We start from the raw sequence: 19,501 nt of genomic DNA, 5'->3' as shown, positions 1-19,501 counted from the left end.
CCATGGAATATCTCTGACTCAAAGAAACTGATTTAATAAAATATAAATGTGCCCCTGTGAGTTATTATAACATACCATAAGTGGATTAGAAATGTCCATTTTAACAGAGGAAAGAATTATTGGTAATGTGAGACAAAAATGAATAAAGGAAGCCTAAAAAGATGCCATGGGAATAATGACACAGAAAGCCAAAAATATGATGTTATAACTTTGAAATGGTAAGACATAGAAAGCTTTTTTCAATCAAGCCATTTTATCTAGTATTCACTTTAATAATTATATTTTTTTAAATAAAAAACTTTAGGTATTACCCAGAATAACAAAATAGATTCATTTTCATCGGCCTTTGAGTCACCCAGCATAGTGGGTAAGCCATGAGCAGCAAAAGGGAAATGACTAAATTATACTGCATGCAAGCATGAAGTTGTTTAGAGGAGGAGCTGTAGGAAAAGCTGTGGGAGAAAGTGGGTCACTGTAGATCTACAGTAGCTTTGCAGAACATGTTCATGGATAAAAATGCCCCATCTACAACATGCTCATAAAGTCATCTTTATATCATATAAAAATGATTAAAAGTCGTTTCTTCAAACTGAGTTCGGTTTAACTTCTTACTGCCTTCCCTAAAGGATTCTATTAGAAAAGGTATCCACGTATATGGCACCAAAGACCACACAGCAGAAGATTAGCTGTCCTTTAAAAAGTCAAATAAAATAATTTTAAACTTGAAGCTTGAAATGTAAATGTTCAGTTAGAATCAAAGAGGTTATAAACAAAAGTGAAAGGAGAAATTTTTAAAAATCTGATTCAAAATCCTGTGACAATGACCAGCATTGATCAGTTTGACTGAAAAGTACAAACTGTTGAATATTCAGCAACCAGAATAAGCTCTACACTGTTTCCTAGAGCCCATTAGCACAGTCTCACCATTCTTTCCATTTTGAGCATTTACTGAAAGTCACTAAACAGGAAGATGTTCACAACAATGTCCTATTTTCCCTACCTTGCTATAGGATATTCCGTCAAAAACAGATGTTATTTCAGCAGGAGTTGTCACGGTGACAACAATTGGGTGTGAAGACATCAAAGAATCATCCTCTTGCACAGGTAATACATCTTCAAGTAACATCTGGTCTCTCTGAAAGGACAGAATGAACCAAAAAAAAGACAGCACTTCCTTTATACTAGCTCACATTTCAAAATATCATTTATATATCACTTGGGGGAAAATAAATATAAATGACTCAAATTACTTAAGACAAGGATTAGGTGTTTAAATTAATCATATTTTACCCTTATTGATCTATACTGATTCCATTCTCTCTTTCTACTGTAATTTCTTTGACTTCAGCCCTATATGATGGGACAAGAAGACAGAGGTATCTGTGAATTCTGTTTCTGCTACTTCTGCCTAACTTTAACACATGTGCCACATTTCTGTAACCGTGCAATGGGAATGGTATCACCTCACAGATTTGCTCTCAGAATTAAGACAGGATACATGTTGACCAAAAATTGGTGTTCAGGATTTTTTTTGTCAACCAATTATTAGAATTTGGATGAGTCATACTTAATCAAAGAAAATATTAATTCTTACTTTAGTTCTAATAATCATCTTCTCATCCCAATGCTATGTTTTCTCAGCAAAATAAATGGTTGAGAGGTCTAGCCCTATAGTCAGACTTTCATGGTTTATAGCTCAATTTTTTCATTTTCTAGGTATGTAAGTTTAAGGTCTCTAACCCATCAAAGAGGGACGATAGTGGCTTATGCTTTTTAGAATTGTTAGAGAATTCAATGATAATGCATGCTATGCATTTGGCATAGTAACTGGCAGAGTGAAACCTAACACATTAGCTGCTATTATTATTTTGATTTTTAATCAATTAGATTCTGAAATCTCATTCTGTTAAATCACTATTTAAAAAAATCAAGATTTATGGTCTTACTTAATTAAAAACATTCCCCAAAGAAGAGTGAGCTATATTTACATTTTCCAATTTTGCAATTTCCATTTATAATAGGCAAGGCACTATTTTCAAGTGATGATCACCAGTCAAGGTAATTTTCACTTGGATTTTAAATTTTGTTAAACCTCAGAGGCTTAAGTTAAGTAGAAAGAATTCAGTTCTCAGTGTCAGGAAATCTGACAATGGTTTTGGTTGTGTTACCAATTGTCTATTTGAGACTGGAAAGTTTTATTCCCTTTCTGGGCATCAGCTTTTTCACCATGAAATGAGGCTCCACTGTTGTGGTACTTATCAGGCTTTCCCACAATCTGTTTGTATTTATCTCTTCCCCTCCACCCACCAGAACCTTAACTGGGAACTCCTTGAAGGCAAGAAATATGTTTTCTTCTGTTTGGGATCCTCTGTAGTGTTCACTGAACACAGAAGACTTAATAAATGTATGAAGAAATGGTTGGATGGACGAATGGATGGAAGAATGATTGGGAAGGACGATGTGATTAAATTTAAGAACTGCATACTTGGGGTGCCTGGGTGGCTCAGTCAGTTAAGCATCTGACTCTTGATTTCAGCTCTGGTCATGGTCTCAGGGTCGTGGAATCAAGCCCTTTGTTGGGCTCTGTGCTCAAGCAGATATTCTCTCTCTCTCCTTCTCCCTTGCCCCTCCCCACTGCTCGCTCTCTTTCTCTCTCTCTCTCAAATAAATACATAAATCTTTAAAAAAAGAACTTCATACTAAATTCTTCTGAAATTTAATTGGTGTTTTGAAATACTGAATTAGAATATTAAAATGGTAAATATCTTATATATAATACAACAATATTAAAATGTTATAATTTCTTATAATATCTTGCAATAAGAAGGGCCTCAAGTTACTTTATAGAAAATAAGGAACAATATAATATTTCATTTATACAGTTTAATTTCAACAAGTTACAAAATCAACAATTTTCAACATATATGAGTGATTCTCAGCGAGGGAAAAGTTTTCCCCCAAGAGTCAGCTGGAAATACCTGGACACATTTTTGGTTTTACAACTGGGGAGGGAGAGTTGCTTGCATCTAGCATATATGGGCCAAGAATAAACCTTAATTTCCTAAAATGCACAGGACAACCCCCACAATTGTAAACCACTCTCAAATTATCTGGCACAAAATGTCAAAATTTCCATGGTTGACAAATCCTGATGTAGATTAAAGTTTTAAGCAGGAATCATTGTAAATTAAGTTTCTTACTTTTTAAAGTAGGTTATAGGAAGGGGCCAAGGGGTTTTAGGCATATAAGGGTGTGTTTTTGTTTTTTCCAGTGGAGGGCAGTAGTCTCTACATTACGAGTCCTGTAATTCCTACTTTTACACAGCAACACACTTCTACTTCCACATATACAAACAGATAAGAGCACTTACACCATCTAAATATCGAAAAAACAGATTAAGCTTTTCAGCAAAAAAAAAAAAAAAAAATCTTTAGGGTTCATAGATGTCTTTGTTCCAGTCCCCTCGGGGACACAAGGTAGGATGATACAGTAATTACACGTATTTTTTGGAGCTTTTAAGCTTACAGGATAGAGAACAATGTTCTTCTTTCATAGAGGAGAGAACTGACTCAGGATATGTCACTTGCTCAAGGTCACGTCCCCTATAACACTCAGTTTATGCTCTTCTCTCTTTATCACACTATTCCAACAACCTTTGTAAGGTAAGTACTTTGCAAAATTAGACTTCGATTTTTCAAAGGATTAACACTGCAGAACTTAAATACAGAGCTGTGTTGTCTGAGCTCACTATTTTGTTTTCCTGCTTTGACACATGTTATTGAGAGACTCTGTCCAGGACATCCTCAGATTGGGGTGGTCAGTTGCCTTCCAAGGCCTGAGCATTGGCCCTCAGCAAGGTATAGTTCAGTGGAACGAACTGACTCCACTCTGTACTCACAAGGAAATTCCCAGTTCACCACTGCACCAGGCCCCTGACCCAGGAACACTGTTATGGTGTAAAGGTTTCAGTCGCTTTGCATTAGGCCATTAGACATTGAGAGCTTATGTGTTTCGGGCTCACCATTTGCCATTCTTTTTCTACTTGGTTTACTCCGAGGAACTCAAAGAAGGAAGCAAATCCTTCATTTAGCCACAAGTCTTCCCACCATTCCATGGTCACAGTATTTCCAAACCACTGAAATTATAAGCAATAAAGAGACAGTTAAATTATTATGCTTGTGGTAGAGAGGCCTAGAAAATTGCAATACGTTTATTTTTCCATGTAAATGTCACTGGATAGAGAAGTGGCAGGCATTATACTTAATTACCATTTGTTCCCTGCTTGCCTTTTTTTTTTCTATTTCTCCCAATTTTTAAATGATCTTAAATTCTCCTTAGTTTATTGCCTTTATTTAGGTATTATTACTGGGCCTATTTAAAGTCAAACTGAAGTCCAGTGTGTATTTACTAAAGGCAAAACAATGTGTCTTAAAAGGTTTCAATGTGTCTTAAAAGGTTTTCATGGTAAGATATTTGCTAGCACTAAGAAGACAGGCAAGATTTTCTGATTGGCTATTTTTTATTTGCTAAGTTATTATTAATCTCAATCATTCCTACGGTCGTAAGCCACTTTTAAAATTAAACAAGCTAATTTGATACGAAGATTCTATACCTGATGCACAAGTTCATGGGCAACCACACTGGCCACCCTCTGCTGGTTTGATGAGGCTGATTCCTGGGGGTCATAAAGCAGGTTTGTTTCTCTGTAAGTGATGAGACCCCAGTTCTCCATGGCCCCAGTGCCAAAATCTGGAATAGCGATTTTATCTATGGAGAAAGAAACAATCCTGTGAGAAATACTTCTTTGAATTTGTTTAGAACATTTCTTACTAAATTAAGTTCTGTGCACAAATGCTTTTTTAAAAGGCTAAAAATAATTTCTTAGAGTAAAAAACAATCATCTATTTGTATGAACTTTTCAGCCTTCATGCACTCAGACTTTCCATGGAACTTTTCTTGTTAGCCCCAGATATCAATGTGTCTTTTAGTTTTCAAAGGATACTAATGGCAATACTCTTTTCAGTTCTCTATAATTTTACGTCTTTTGTTTCTCTCTGTACTTCTTTTTTATTGGCTGTTTTTTTTTTTAAGAGTTTTACTTAGGTAACAGAAAGCATCTGTTTTTGAGGATAAGCTGTGAGGAATAAGGAAGTGACGTTTTCAAATGAAGACTTAGAGGCACACAGTTTCCCAGTGCACAGAAATATATTTCTATCCAAGGATGCAGAATATTAAAGAATATAAAATTCACTTTTCCTCTATTTCTGTACAATTTGAGATCAACCCAATTCTCTACTGGTTACCACCCATTTGCATGCATTAAATAAGTTGGATCAACATGAAATAGAGTATGTTCTTTCTAAACTCTCTTCCAGACCTAAAATATTGAATACTACCAGGAATTTCTATTCTTTATTTTTGCTTGGGCCTATAATCTTTGATAAAACATCGGACAGGAAGAGGCAGTGCCTGTCAGTTCTGTGTTAAGTCCCAAACATAAAATGTTGAGTTTGATTAGTGGACAAAATACAGATTCTTCAGCTAATGAACTATGATAAAAATGTAATTTCTTTATTATTATACATAATTTTTTGAAAGTAGGCTTTACACCCAGTGTGGAGCTCAGTGCAGGGCTGGAACTCACAAGCCTGATACCAAGGCCCAAGCTGAGATCATGAATCAGATGCATAACCAACTGAGCCCCTTAGGCACCCCATATTATTACTTATAGTTTAAATGAGGCATGTAAATAAAAATAAATTAAATTTTTATCTAATAGACAAGCAAAGGTCCTTTCTGGTTACCATAAAGATTCTTAAAGCTTTTTATAAAAGAACAAAAAAGTGGATAGATCTTAAACAAAAGTCAAGATTACAGCAGTGGTTTCCTTTCTGAGTTATTTTCATTCTTAGTTTCGGTTATTTTGTCACAAGAATCCCACTTAAAAGGCGGAGAAGTATTCCCTGCAAGGGCCATTATTTTCTATAATATTATGGAGTGTAATTTTTACCTAATCCTTGAAAGCATGGACTTCTTTGTGACCTCATTTCTCTAGTGAGTATTGACATTATAATTAACTCCATTGTATTTACTAAGTGGGGAGTGTAATAAATGCAGAAGTCAACTGTACAGAAAGTCTAAGACAGAGTCAACTCAGTAAGGATTGAAAATGCATTTAAAAGTATAAAGAAGAAGGTGTATGGGGGAAATAGAAAAGGGGAACAGAGAAATAAATTTGTGAGAGTTCCACTGCCTACTTTATCCTGGGTGGTTCAAGTAAGATAAAGAGAAAAGAGACTTTTAAATTAATGTGCTTTACATTTTATTAAATATTATTCTGACGATGAACAGTTGCTTCTCTTCCCATCTCTTTCTCTAATATTTGGGAGCTGATGCCATTGAAGAGAAAAATGGAGCATCTGCAAAGTGGCCCAGAGCCACAGCTACCCCCACATAGAGAATCTGGCATTCCCAGTCACTTCACATTGATAGTTGATTAAAGTAGAGGCATAAACAGAAATAAAGAAATCAATTTTGGGTTGATTTCTTCCTTGCAATCTTCATTTTATCCCTACAAATATCTATATTGGTGGTTCATTTAAAGTTTTTGTTAATACCACTCAAAATTACTAATAAAGCACTTCTACTTTGGGTAGCAGTATCATATCTACACCATTTTGATTATAGCCCAAATTTTATTTTAAAAGGAAAACATGCTCCCCCCACTTGGGAAAAAAATATTTGTGGAAGGAGTATCAGTGTTTCATTTTAACTGCTGGAGAATCTAGAATTAATCTTGTACAGTGGAAAGACTAGAAGCACATGGGGCTCCTATAGCATCATTTATCCTTACCAGTTATCAACTCATTGATGGTAGGGAGGCAATGCAAGCTATACAAAGGGTCATGATTTTGAAATCAAGGAATCTAGGTTGCTATTTCGGGCTCCATTATTATCGACACCTGCAGTTTTGCACATTACTTTAGTCTTTATTTGCAAGTAAAATTCTATGCATTTATCAGGTACGACTAAAGTAAATATGGACATTATTCTTGGAGGAATCCAAAGTGCATCTTTCAGCATCTAGTAAATAGACACATATTTTGGCATATAATAAAGAGACTAAGGGGTGACTATTAACTAAGAATGAGAAAACTTGAAATGATTTGACTTAAGTAAAAACAAAGGCATATTAAATATAAGAAAATAAAAAATGAGTCTCACCTAATTTAGGAAGAGCATAATGCATAGCAAAGTATTCTTCAAAATAATCAAACACAATTTTAGTTACATGTGCAGCATACTCAGCTGTGTGCTTTTGCTGTGGCTGGACGTATATAGTGAGCTATTAAACAAAACACAAAAATTTAGTGAAAACTTTTATTTGATAAAACACAGAAACTATGATATAATGGAAAGAAGGTAAGCTTTGGAGTCAGGTAAGGACTTATTTGAATCCGAGTTTTGGACAAATGATTTCACATCTCTGAGACTCATGTGGAAAGCAATACTGTATAACTCTTTGAGCGATTTCAATAACTAGAAATAATGTAAGATACAATGGTTGTTTCCAATTTATTTTTAAAATGTTATTACTTTTTTCCATTTAGAACATATATTCTTCATATCTATGTGTCTACCCATCTTTCTATCAATATCTATCTATCTATGTATCTGTGTTATTTATCTTTGAAGAAATGAATCATATGATTTTTCTCATCTAAAGAGTTCTTTGGTATATTTTTCCCACTGTACTCATCTATCCATTACTACCAAATTACCCTTTTGATATTTTAACTATTTTACTTTCAGAGCCTAAAATACAGTAATTTAAAATTATCTGAGAGGGAGCCATCAATCCTCTAAGTCTCTAAGATATTATTTTGTGTCCCTATGACATGATTTATAAAGTATAGACTTTTTGTCCCCTGGTTTCAGCATATATGACCCAGCATAGCCAACATGATATTGAAGGAAAAAAACAAAGTTGGAGGACTGATACTACCTGACTTAAAGACTTACTATAAAGCTACACTAATCAAGACAATGCAATGTTAGCAAAAGAATAGACAAGTAAATCAATACAACACAATGGTTGAAAAAGAAGTCTTTAAAAAACAAAAAATTTGTGAGAGGGCACCTGGGTGACTCAGTCAGTTAGGCATCTTCTTTGGGCTCAGGTCATGATCCCAGGATCCTGGGATAGAGCCTGCTTCTCCCTTTCCCCCCATTCATGCTCTCGATCACTCTCTCTGTCTCTCAAAGTAATAAAATCCTAAAAAAAAAGTTTATGAGGAATTCAAAGGAAGCATACTTGTTGAACTTAAGACCTGATTCAAAACCCTCAAGTAAAGCAAAATATTCTTATTTGGTAAACACAAGCCCATCTACCTGAGACACATGACTCATCATTTAAAAAAGGAAAAGAGGAAAGAAATTATGCCTACTTTCTTCCTGTATTATTCCAAAAGCATTGCTAGTTTTGGTGTTCTCTAAGGCACACATCTTGAACCATCTTTTCTTAGATGTGAAAAACAGCAGAAAGATCCAAGAATTTAAAGGCCAACTACTGAAAGAGCATCCCTGAAATTACCAGAGCTAGTTTACTGTTCCCACATCCACTGGGTAGCTGACATTCTTTCTTTAATTGCAAAAGTAAAGATGTGTTCATCTTCATCTCCAAAAGCAACACAACTCACTCAACTACCATCCCAACAGTCTTTGAGCTTTGTCTTGGGTTTGGGTTTGGTTTTGGTTTTTTCAGTTACCGGGATAGGTGATACATTCTCTCACTATTCTCATTCTCCTTATGAACAGTGACTTGAATTTTCCAAGAAGCTGAGTGAAACTAAGGATCCAGTTTGTGGCCACTGTATGGAGCAAAGGTAATTGCCCCCTATGAAATCAAGACCATTGTGTTCAACCAGGACAGCCGCAACACACACTGAGATTCTCAGAAACTTTTATCTGTGAATTAGAATGTAAAAATCCCCTTGGAATTTCTATCACATCTGTTCTCTACCATTGAGAAACTTGAGGCAGGTTAGTTCCTTTTGACCTACTCCACTGTTATCCACTTACTTACTTTTGTGCCACACATAATGTTTGGAGAATCAAAGGGTTGAGAAAGAAGGAGAAAGAGGAAGAAGTAATAACAATGAGTCCCTAGATTCACTGCTGTGAGTGAAGAGAAGGAAGAGGTAAGAGTAGGAACCCCAGATGAACATCTGGAAGGAGAAAGGCTCTGTTCTTTGTGCCGAATCTTCTTTCCCATTATAGTGGATTGGCTCCCTTCACACAGAATGCTTCTGAGACAACATAATCTGGTTTTTCTCACTCTCCATATTTCTGTGGTTGGATTGATGTTAATGTAAATTCAATCAGAATGAAAGTAGCCCCTTCCTCTTTTGTTTCTGAGAAACGCCAGCATGAAAGTATGTTCTGTCTTTACAGTCTGGCCAGTCTGAAGATCACCTGTGATCTGTGACCTTTATTTTGAAGGGTCATCAATCATATTTTCTGACTATTGCTCTGATTCACTGAGCTAAGCACTCAAGAATATATAAATTCAGTCATTAATCTTGTAACATAATCAGAAGAAGTTTATCTAGTGTGTGTCCTATCTGCCATATGTAACAAACATTCTTACTCTAAAGACTCTACCAACATGCTTAATACCGTGCACTCTCTGAAGCTTCAAAATCCTTTACGTGGCATCCATTTAATAGCAGATCAACTTTGATGTTCAGATTTGGTGATTTAAGCATCCTCTGCAGCTGCCAGCACTCCTCCTCTGCTACGTGTTTCCTACTCTCTGACCTCATCTTCAGCGGATGGTCCATCCGCATCTTCCTCTCCTTTCTATGGGCTTTAGTAAAGTTAGCTAGATTTCATCATCGGCTAAGCCACAGTGCCTTTGTCCATGACAAAGCTTAGGAAACTACCCCTGAATTGTCATCACTTTGTAATAATTGTCATTTTTCGAGTTTACAAGCTTGTTGCACTAAGATGACATTTTTTTTTAATTTGCAGGTATGTGTTTATTTTTTTTTTATTTTGGGTTTTATTTTTTTTTAATTTTTTATTTTTTATAAACATATAAGATGACTTTTTAAAGCCTATGACTGGCAATATTGAAACAGCATGGAGTGAGGAGAGAGATATGCACATACACTCTTTCTTCTTCCTGCCTTCTAAAAGAGACATACATCCTTTATTATTCAAGGGTTCTGTTAAAGGTCAAATACGAAGTTTACATTTACATTTAAGCTTTATAATCCTATATAGAAGTATCAAGTTTGTAAGCCTTCAAAAACCTATATTTGGTTTTTAGAGATAATATGTTTCCTAAGTAAATCAAATTACCTAGATATACCACTGTTGGATACTACTAGTCATATCTTATAACACAGAATCTATGGAGCTGGTGTCAGATCTCAGGTCTACACTTTCCAATGTATATACTCAGCTGATTATTCCTTTGGGAGGTGTGATATATCTATATACTTTATCATCATCATTATTGTTGTTACTTTTCTATTATCATATGGGAACTGCCTGTAAAGAAGACTTCCACAGTTCTTCATATTGTCCCTTTCACTCAAGCAATTTCAGGAATTTGAGAGATGGAATTTCTGTCCACGAAAATTAGGAACCTGACTGGTTGTGGTCACTTCCTTTATGTGTCATCATTATGATTAATCATTAGTCCTACTGAGCATTTAAAATTTTCAGGTAATGTGATAAACGCATTCTGTGCAAAGTCTTACTCTACACATCAATTCTACAAATCTGGCATATTCACAGTAATACAATATAATTTTTTGCCTCACTGTTAAGTTCCACTATTCTAGTTTCCACAATTAGAAAGTCCAAAGAGTTCTGAAAATAAAAAGCTTTTTATATGTTCAGAGCACACTAATTTGGCAGTCTTGTTTGACCTGAACAAATAGTAGTTTTTTAATCATCTTTTTATCATCATCTCACTACAAGAATATGCCTATTTTTGTAAATAATGACTCTCTGATTGTAAGGTGTTGCCCCAGATGCTGCTGTGGGTACTCAAGAATATGCAATAGTTGGGATGCCTGGATGGCTCAGTGGGTTAAGCCTCTGCCTTCAGCTCAGGTCATGATCTCAGGGTCCTGGGATTGAGCCCTGCATCAGGCTCTCTGCTCAGCAGGGAGCCTGCTTCTACCTGTTACTCTGCCTGCCTCTCTGCCTACTGTCCAACTGAGCCACAAGGTGCCCCTAGCCATCCAGTTTTAGGTAAGAACTGTATACCTCTATTTCATATTTTAGAGCTTGAAGGGTTTTAAAAATAAACTTCCTCATTGTGTACATGAGAAACATGAAGACTAAGGCAAAACTGATAGTAGTCTTCAGTCCAAAGTTGGGTTTTTACTGTATCATCCTGTCTCCTCTCCCTCCTCTAAGAGTGAAAACTGCCTTTCCCTGGCTGCAAATTCGAATTCACCTCAGCCCCTGGCTCACGGAGTGACAAAGAGCATTAAATAAGCTAGTGCATAAAGTAGGGCTTGACATGTTAAGAGTTTTATGCATCCCATTGAGAACACTGGTATCACTGCTGATAAGATATTGAATGATTAATTTCTGTAATTTTCTTTGTCTGCCCTTCCTTATAGGTGAGTGATAGCCCCATTACCAGTAGGGACATTAGGACGATCCCAGGGGGAAAAAAGTAAAAGTGTTTGACTGCCAAAATAGGCTTTTCCTGCCCACACAATAAATTTGAAAGCCAAAACCTTTAGATTTGCCAAAGACTGGTTAGAAGTGCTTTGGGATTTAAAAGCAGAGGGCCAAGAAAAAAAGCAACCTGCAGAATTTATGCTGTAACAATAGACTGGAAAGAGAACAGAGGGAGGCCCATCTCTCCCTCAAAAAACTATGCTAGAATTACCTGCACCAGGAGAAAGGTAGTGAGGCTAAGGAGTCAAGACTGTGGAAGGACGCATCAGGGTCAGAGGTGAAGGCCCTGAACACAGAAAGTCCCTATGAACAGAGAGGCATCGGCCTGAACAGACTGCCAGCCACCACTATCACCACCGCCCTGGTCAGAAGCCAAGCCAATGCCTGCAGGGTTCCCACAGCCGCCTGAGAGCGCGATAGGTCAGCTGTGCCCCCGCTCCACGTCCTACTGTCCTTGTGGACTGCTCCATCCAGGTTTGCCCAGGAATGGACAAGGAATATGTCTATTGCTTATCTGTGTACATCTCTTGTCCCAGCATAATTCATAGCACCATCTCTATTATTTATATTTTACCTATTAAATATACTTGACCAATTGGCAACGGCCTGGCTTTCCGCCGTCGATCATTTCGCAGGTTTAACACCTGTTCACCTCTTGAGGTTTTATAGTCTTACCTGAACTGCTCCAGGTAGGGACACCACTATATAAGGCCCAGGATCTCCACAGGGCCTCTAAACACAGGGAGAGATCTTTGGCATTGTAAGAGATGATATGACCAGCAAAGACCCGAAAACCCACTTGGGTGACACTGGACAGCAGTGACCACCTGTTTCACATGGCAACTGAACCACAGGTATCTTAGCATCTTCGGTTCCCATCTGGCCTTAACTTCCTCCCCGTGCACACGGCCAGGGTTCAAAAAGGCTACCAAAATAATCTGACTGGTTGTTTCGTTACCATTGCCTGCGTAGCCAGGCTGAGCAATAGAAAATAATTCCACTTCGTTTATAAGTCCAGAAACGCGCCCTACAGGTACAGGGCTGGTGGTACTTAGATATGCCACCCGTGTGTTGAATCGCGAAGCCTGTATTCCTCCGCATGTTCTTCCGGCGGCGGGCAGCGTTGTGGCGGAGGGATACTTGACAGAAAGCAGGGGTGGTACACCGAGGGTTTTTCAAGTTTTGTTTGAGGCTGCCTGATCCCAGCAATGTGGTCTATTCTTCCTAAGTTTGAGCTTGCCCATTCCCCACAGAAAAATCATCATAAATATGCAAAACCGTGGCTCCAGGGGTGGGGGACTGAGGACTATTTTTCTGCCTTGGCTTTGCAGGTTCAAAAGTGGCCAGAACTCTGGCTTTGGAACTCAGCTGCTGGGAGGTGCTGTTTGAGAAACAACCTAGCACCTTCACCTGGGTTCCCCCAAGGGTTTGTGAGAAGCTTACTTTTCATTTGAGTCAAAACTGAAGTTGTTTGAGGCTTTATGATAATCATTAGTGCAGTATAATTTTTTTTTAGGACAAAAACCAAATTTTAAAACGTCTAACTTACCTCATAGACTTTTATAGTACTTTTAATTCATATTATATTTACACTTTTGCAAATTTAAATCAAGAATACGAATCATTATCGATCCTCTATGGCTTCCTGAAATGAATACATTCTTTTGGGGAAGATTAAGAGCCATGAAATTAGAATAGCCCTTCCAGTAGAGAAATGAATTCTTTTTAAAAAGCTCATAAAAACATATTAAGATTAAAGTCATTCTGAAAGCTTCACAAAACCATAGCAAAAATGTCCTTTTAAATAATAAGGTAAACCTACATCAAAAATAGCTCTGGGGCAGTAGAAAATTGTCATTAGAATGTAACAAGAATGGAGGTGGGCAAGATCCACTGATGAATAAGAAAATTAGTGGTCAAAGTTTAAGGAGAAATACGATAGGTATATAACCTTTAGTTATCTCGCCCTGTAAATATTTATTCATTACTAAGGCTAAAATATATCTCCATAAATTTTCTGATAGTCGTTCCTTCAGGAAGTGGGGCTTAATCCCTTTCCTCTTGGGAATGGGCTGTACTTAGTGATCACTTATAAGAGATAGAATACAGAAAAGAAAAATAGTAATGTATACTACAGAAGCCTAGCAGACATCACCTTAACCAAGTGATCAAAATTAGCCTTGCCAGTACTAAGTTGTGTTCATAGCACCTACCCCCTGACGTGATCTAATGAAAAGGGTACCTTAGCTCTGTGTTATTTTTCCTTCAAATCCGAAATCCCACGCAAATCATGAGAAAACATCAGATAAACTCAACTTGAGGGACATTGTACAAAATATCTGACCTTCAAAAGTATTCAGATCATTAAAAATGTGGAAGGACTGAGAAAATGCCATAGACTGGACAAAATTAAGGAGACATCATGACTAAGCACAATGTGGTATCATCTATTAGACCCTGGAACAAAAAAAGCAATTAGTGGGAAAACTGGTGAAATTCAAAGAAAGTCTATAGTCTAGTTCATAGTTTTGCACAAACCTAATTTCTTAGTTTTGATGAATGGATGATAAATGGTTTTGTGAGATGTTAGCTGTGGCATAAACTGAGTGAAAGTGGCATAGGGACTCTGTTGTATCTTTGCAATCCCTAATTCTAAAATTACCTCAAAATAAGAAATTTAAAAACATATCTGAGTATAAAACAATGAAACTTATTTCTAATGACTATTTCCATGTGAGGGAATGCATAAATGAAAATCCCTGGCAAAAAAACTCCTAAAACTTCTCTAAAATATAAAGCTTATTAAAACAAACACCATACACCTGTTTCCTGCCCTTAACCAATCTTTCCAATCCAGACAAATAATGGACTTAGCCAGAAGGAAGTAAGAAGGTACAGACAAGTAGGAAGGATTCACTCAAACGTGTAATTCCAGTGCAACTATTCAGGAATGATCCTGTAACTTTCTGGAAGCAGGCACACTATAATCTCTCTTACTGAGTTAATCAAATCAATATGGTTATAGTATAAACCTAAATAATGGGTAAAACTAGCACTCCCTTAGTGAGCAGTCCCCCTCAACTTCTTCCCTCATTCATGAAAGGAGAGACTAGAGTTGAAATAATCTCCAGAAAGGTAACTTTTTGCATATGCTTCTTTACAAAAGACAGAGGTCAAATGCCCAAAGAAACCCAAGACCTAATTAGAACTTACTGTTTCTCAGGAACAGGATCGCCCTTACCATGTAACTTGTTTTTCATTTGATTCCTGGTAGATTAGCGCAAAACTAAAAATTCTGGCTAAGTTACTAAAGTCATAGGTCAAATGTACTTCTTAAAGCTAATAACTTAAAATGATTTTATACACGGTAACATGGGTGATTTTCCTTGTTTTCTATCCACTTTTTTTTTTTAAAGATTTTATTTGTTCATTTGACAGACAGAGATCACAAGTAGACAGAGAGGCAGGCAGAGAGAGAGAGAGAGAGGGAAGCAGGCTCCCTGCTGAGCAGAGAGCCCGATGCGGGACTCGATTACAGGACCCTGAGATCATGACTTGAGCCGAAGACAGCGGCTTAACCCAATGAGCCACCCAGGCATCCTTCTATCCACTTTTTTGGTCCAAATTTTCAATAATGTATGTGTATTTAACCCATAATTTTTAAAATTTAAAAATACATTCATACATTCATAATCCATGTTGTTCTGGATTTGAAAATGGAATGCAATATAGCCCAGTGGAAAACTCTGAACTAACCTGTCAGGTTAATGACATTTTTATCAAGGACATTGTTTCCCATAATTTGACTCCTATAAAAATAATACAGCGCATTTTGTTGATAATTCAGGAGTTAATTCACTTAAGTGAAAAAGTCATATAATCTCCACATTTTGTACTGAACATGTTTTTTTTTTAAAGTTTTGTTTTTCTAAATAGAATTCAGTGATTTCATTTATTTTATTTTTTCATTCCCATAACTTATTTATTTTATAAATGGGAGTTTGTACCTTCTGACCCCCTTCACCCATTATACCCACCTTCCACCCCCCTGCCTCTGGCAACCACCAACATGTTCTCTGTATCTATGAGCCTATTTTTTCAGTTTATTTTTATTTTTGTTTTGTTTGTTTTTTAGCTTCCACATGTAAGTGAAATCACACTGTATTTGTCTTTCTCTTTCTGACTTACTTCACTTAGCACTGAAGATGCACTTATGTTGTCACAAATGGCAAGATTTCATTCATTAATCACAGAATAATATTCCTCTGTGTGTGTGTATGTGTGTGTGTAATTATCCATTTGTCCATTAATGGACACTTAAGTTGTTTCCATATCTTGGCTGCTGTCAATAATACTGGAATGAACATAGGACCATATATATCTTTTTGAGTTTGTGTTTTCATTTTCTTTGGATAAATACCTAAAGACTTTATTTACTTTAAAACCCTTAAACAATCAACTAAACCTGAAAAAGGCCTCAGAAGTTTTCTTACCAACAGAGTTTAAAATCTCTTTCCATCAAGGGCTGGCCTCAGTTGTCGCTAAATTACTTGGAGTAACCCTTCAAGTTATTCTGGGTTTTTTTGGACTGAATCAAAATGTAATGCAAATAATATTTTAAAAAAAAAGAAATATACAGAGTTAAAAGTCTTTGTGGCTACCTTCCAAACTCAGTTACCTTTCTTCTTCTTCTTTTTTTTAAGTTACCTTTCTTCTTAACAATATTTTGGGATCAGTTCTCTGATCTGATTTTTTCTCATGAGGAACAAGGATATTTTAAGAATACTGAATGGTTCAACTACTAATAAAAACAATGCAGTCTCCAGTAAACAAGAAGAACATAGGTCTGGATTCTTGTTTGCTGATATAAAGGAATTACTGCTAGAATGGCGAACACCTCCAAGAGAATTTAATCAGGGTACTACTGATTCTTGATCACACAGTATAATCTGATTATGAATAGCAAATGATTGCTGTACCAGAATAATACTGTCAGAAGTAAAGTGGATAAGAATGGTCTTTGGGGGTACCTCAGTGGCGCATTTGGTTAAGTGTCTGACTCTGGCTCAGGCCTTGATCTCAGGGTCCTGGGATCAAGCCCCACATAGACACCCCACTGGGTGATGAGTCTGCTTGTTCCTCTCCCTCTCTTGTCCTTTCCCCCACTGTGCAAGCTCTCGCTCTCTCTCTCTTTCAAATAAATAAGTAAAATCTCTAAAAAAAAAAAAAAAGAATGGCCTTTGGGCTTATTAAATTTCTACTAAAAGCATTGTATTACCCAAAAACTACCTAGTTTGTTTGTTTGTTTGTTTTAACTGAAATAGAAACACAGGGACTTTGGGTCAAGATGCTACAGTAACCTGAAGATCTGATGTACCCCCATATACAGGAATGACAGGTGCAATGTAAAAATGAAAAACCCACAAGACACATTAGGACTTTAAACAAAATCTCCACGGACTTGATAAAAATATAAAGCAATAGGCAGAACTCAAGGTATAGGTCAACTGATAATTGGTAACATGTTCCTGAGGGTCAGGGCCAGGTAGGTTATGCTTTGGAAATCATGTATCTAAACTCTGGCTACTGATTTCTCATTGTTTTCTCACAGCTTTCTGTTCTATTTTATGGTGATCATACCTTCCTGAATCTCCAAGAGCAATAATTGAAGACTGTATGTGTGAGAAAGTTTCATTTTTTACAGTTTTTTTTGGGGGGGGAGGGATTCTCTTTACTTTCCCCAGTTATTACTATTTGCCCCCACTGTGTTTTTCTGTTTATTTGTCTTGGGTTTTCTCTTTTATGTTTCCTCATACACCTGTGGATCTGAAGTTGTCTGTTCAGCTCTAAGAACGCAGCAGAGTTGGTTTGCGTTCCCGCCGCTGTCACATTTAGGTAGACTTACGTAGTTTGGTTTCCCGGTAATTCTTTCTGGAGTGGGAAACTGCACTGGGGCATTTGTGCTTGCGTGCTGTTAGATTTCAATTTAGAGGGAGTGGGTAGGAAAAGCCAGGCGGGGACCTTCTCAAATGCCAATGAGGTGAAATTTACCACAAGCTGACATTCACACTAGATGTCTTAAGATTTCTTACAAGGTTCTGTTCACCTTTTGTAGAAAACAGCCTACCAGGTTTTGCAGGAGGGCAAAATCTGGTTGCATGTCTTCTGTAGACAGGGTGGGAGGAAAAGCACCCACTTTGCTAAGCTCCATGCTCACTTTCACTGCTTTCTTCTGACCCAGAGTCTCTTGGAAGTGTCCAAGGAGATTATGGCTTTCTGTTCCTCTCTTACCAAATAGGTGACCAGAAAGCAATGTATTATGACAATATTCATTTCCCACCCAGATGGTGAAAACGTCACCAAATTTACGACCAAATGTTATATGCTCAGCTCTGATATTTAAGAAATATTTACCACTTCAAGGCCATCGGGATCTTCTGCCAAATTATATTTTCCATTATATCATCCAAATCCTCTATATAAAATCCATCACTAGATGGTCCAGGCTCTAATGACTCAACCAGTCAGTGTCACCACCTTATAGATAAGTGTCCTTGGTCAGAGGACCAGGTGATAGAGTCACACTGGAAATGCAAACATACTGTCACTGTGGGAAATAATACCAAGAAGCCTGACATTTTGCTGATTGCTTGGTTGCATGGTCTTCATTTAGGAAATTACGTCATCATTAATGAATTGTTTAAGCTTTTTGCTTTGCCTTGACATTTCTACCCAAAATTTAAAAACTTGCCCCAAACATAATCATCATGTTTAAAAATTGGTGTGAAAACATTGCACACAATGAAAGACATTCGTGCAACTCAACTGCAGGGGATGAAGAAAGCACCTCCAGTCAAAAATTCTATGACTGCTGTGAGACAGAAGAGAAAAGAAGCTGGACTAATGCTTTCCCCTCTACGGGAAGAGCACCAGCGGTGACGTGCACAGCACAGAAAAACCATTTCGTTTTTCCAGTGGCATTTCTGTTTTATACCTAATATTATCTATTAGCCTCCAACAGCACTCTTTACCATGACTGAAGGTCACATCAAAGCAACGCATGTGGTAAGGGATGACTGATACACAGTGCCTTTGAGAAGGTCTCAGGACATTCCCCCATTTGCTACAATCTGGACACACTATAGACAGCATGCTGGCAATCACAATTGACTTCTACTGCTTAACCTTAAGGTAAATTCCCGCGGGAGGTAGTTTCATCCCTTCCTTGCAGTGATTGGTAAAGAGGTAAACATATTTTTAGAATATCATATTTCAGAAGGTATAGCAGGGCACGATATTTGGAAAGATTTGGAGTCTCCACCACTTGCCACGTGGGTGATTTTGAGCAAATTACTTAAACATATTAAATTTCACTTCTCTCATCTGTAAAATAGGAATGATGATGGTTTTTTCCTTAAAAAGTTATATTGCTAAGAGTATGAGGTTTTATATATGTAGTATGTTGCACAGAGGTGAACTAACCAAAAGACAGATTGAGCAAGTGTTTAGGGCAGAAGCAAAATGGGAGACTCCAAAATGAGAAGACTAATTAGGTAAAAGTATTTGCATTTTCAAAAGAAAATTATTGAATTGGTCATCTTAATTTATTTTATTTTATTTTATTTTCAAGATTTCATTTATTTATTTATTTATAAAATTTTTTAAAGATTTTTTATTTATTTGACAGAGAGAGAGAGAGAGAGGTCACAAGTAGGCAGAGAGGCAGGCAGAGAGAGAGAAGGAAGCAGGATCCCTGCTGAGCAGAGAGCCCGATGCGGGACTTGATCCCAGG

The 19,501-nt window shown here is 37.0% G+C and overlaps 1 protein-coding gene across 1 annotated transcript in view; it reads right to left on the bottom strand.

Moving 5' to 3' along the window:
• ENPEP (glutamyl aminopeptidase) overlaps positions 1-19,501 on the bottom strand; it is an 83,054-nt gene that overhangs the window by 47,544 nt on the left and 16,009 nt on the right. Inside the window, exons 4-7 of the mRNA XM_059377311.1 lie at positions 7,225-7,345; positions 4,613-4,767; positions 4,022-4,135; positions 1,001-1,135 (exon numbers count right to left, since the gene is read on the bottom strand). Of these exons, the coding sequence (XP_059233294.1) occupies positions 1,001-1,135; positions 4,022-4,135; positions 4,613-4,767; positions 7,225-7,345 (525 nt within the window). The remainder of the gene's footprint in view (positions 1-1,000; positions 1,136-4,021; positions 4,136-4,612; positions 4,768-7,224; positions 7,346-19,501) is intronic.

The sequence above is a fragment of the Mustela nigripes genome, chromosome 1 (genome assembly GCF_022355385.1).
Source record: "Mustela nigripes isolate SB6536 chromosome 1, MUSNIG.SB6536, whole genome shotgun sequence".
Lineage (NCBI taxonomy): Eukaryota > Metazoa > Chordata > Mammalia > Carnivora > Mustelidae > Mustela > Mustela nigripes.
This window is presented reverse-complemented; position numbering and strand designations above follow the sequence as displayed.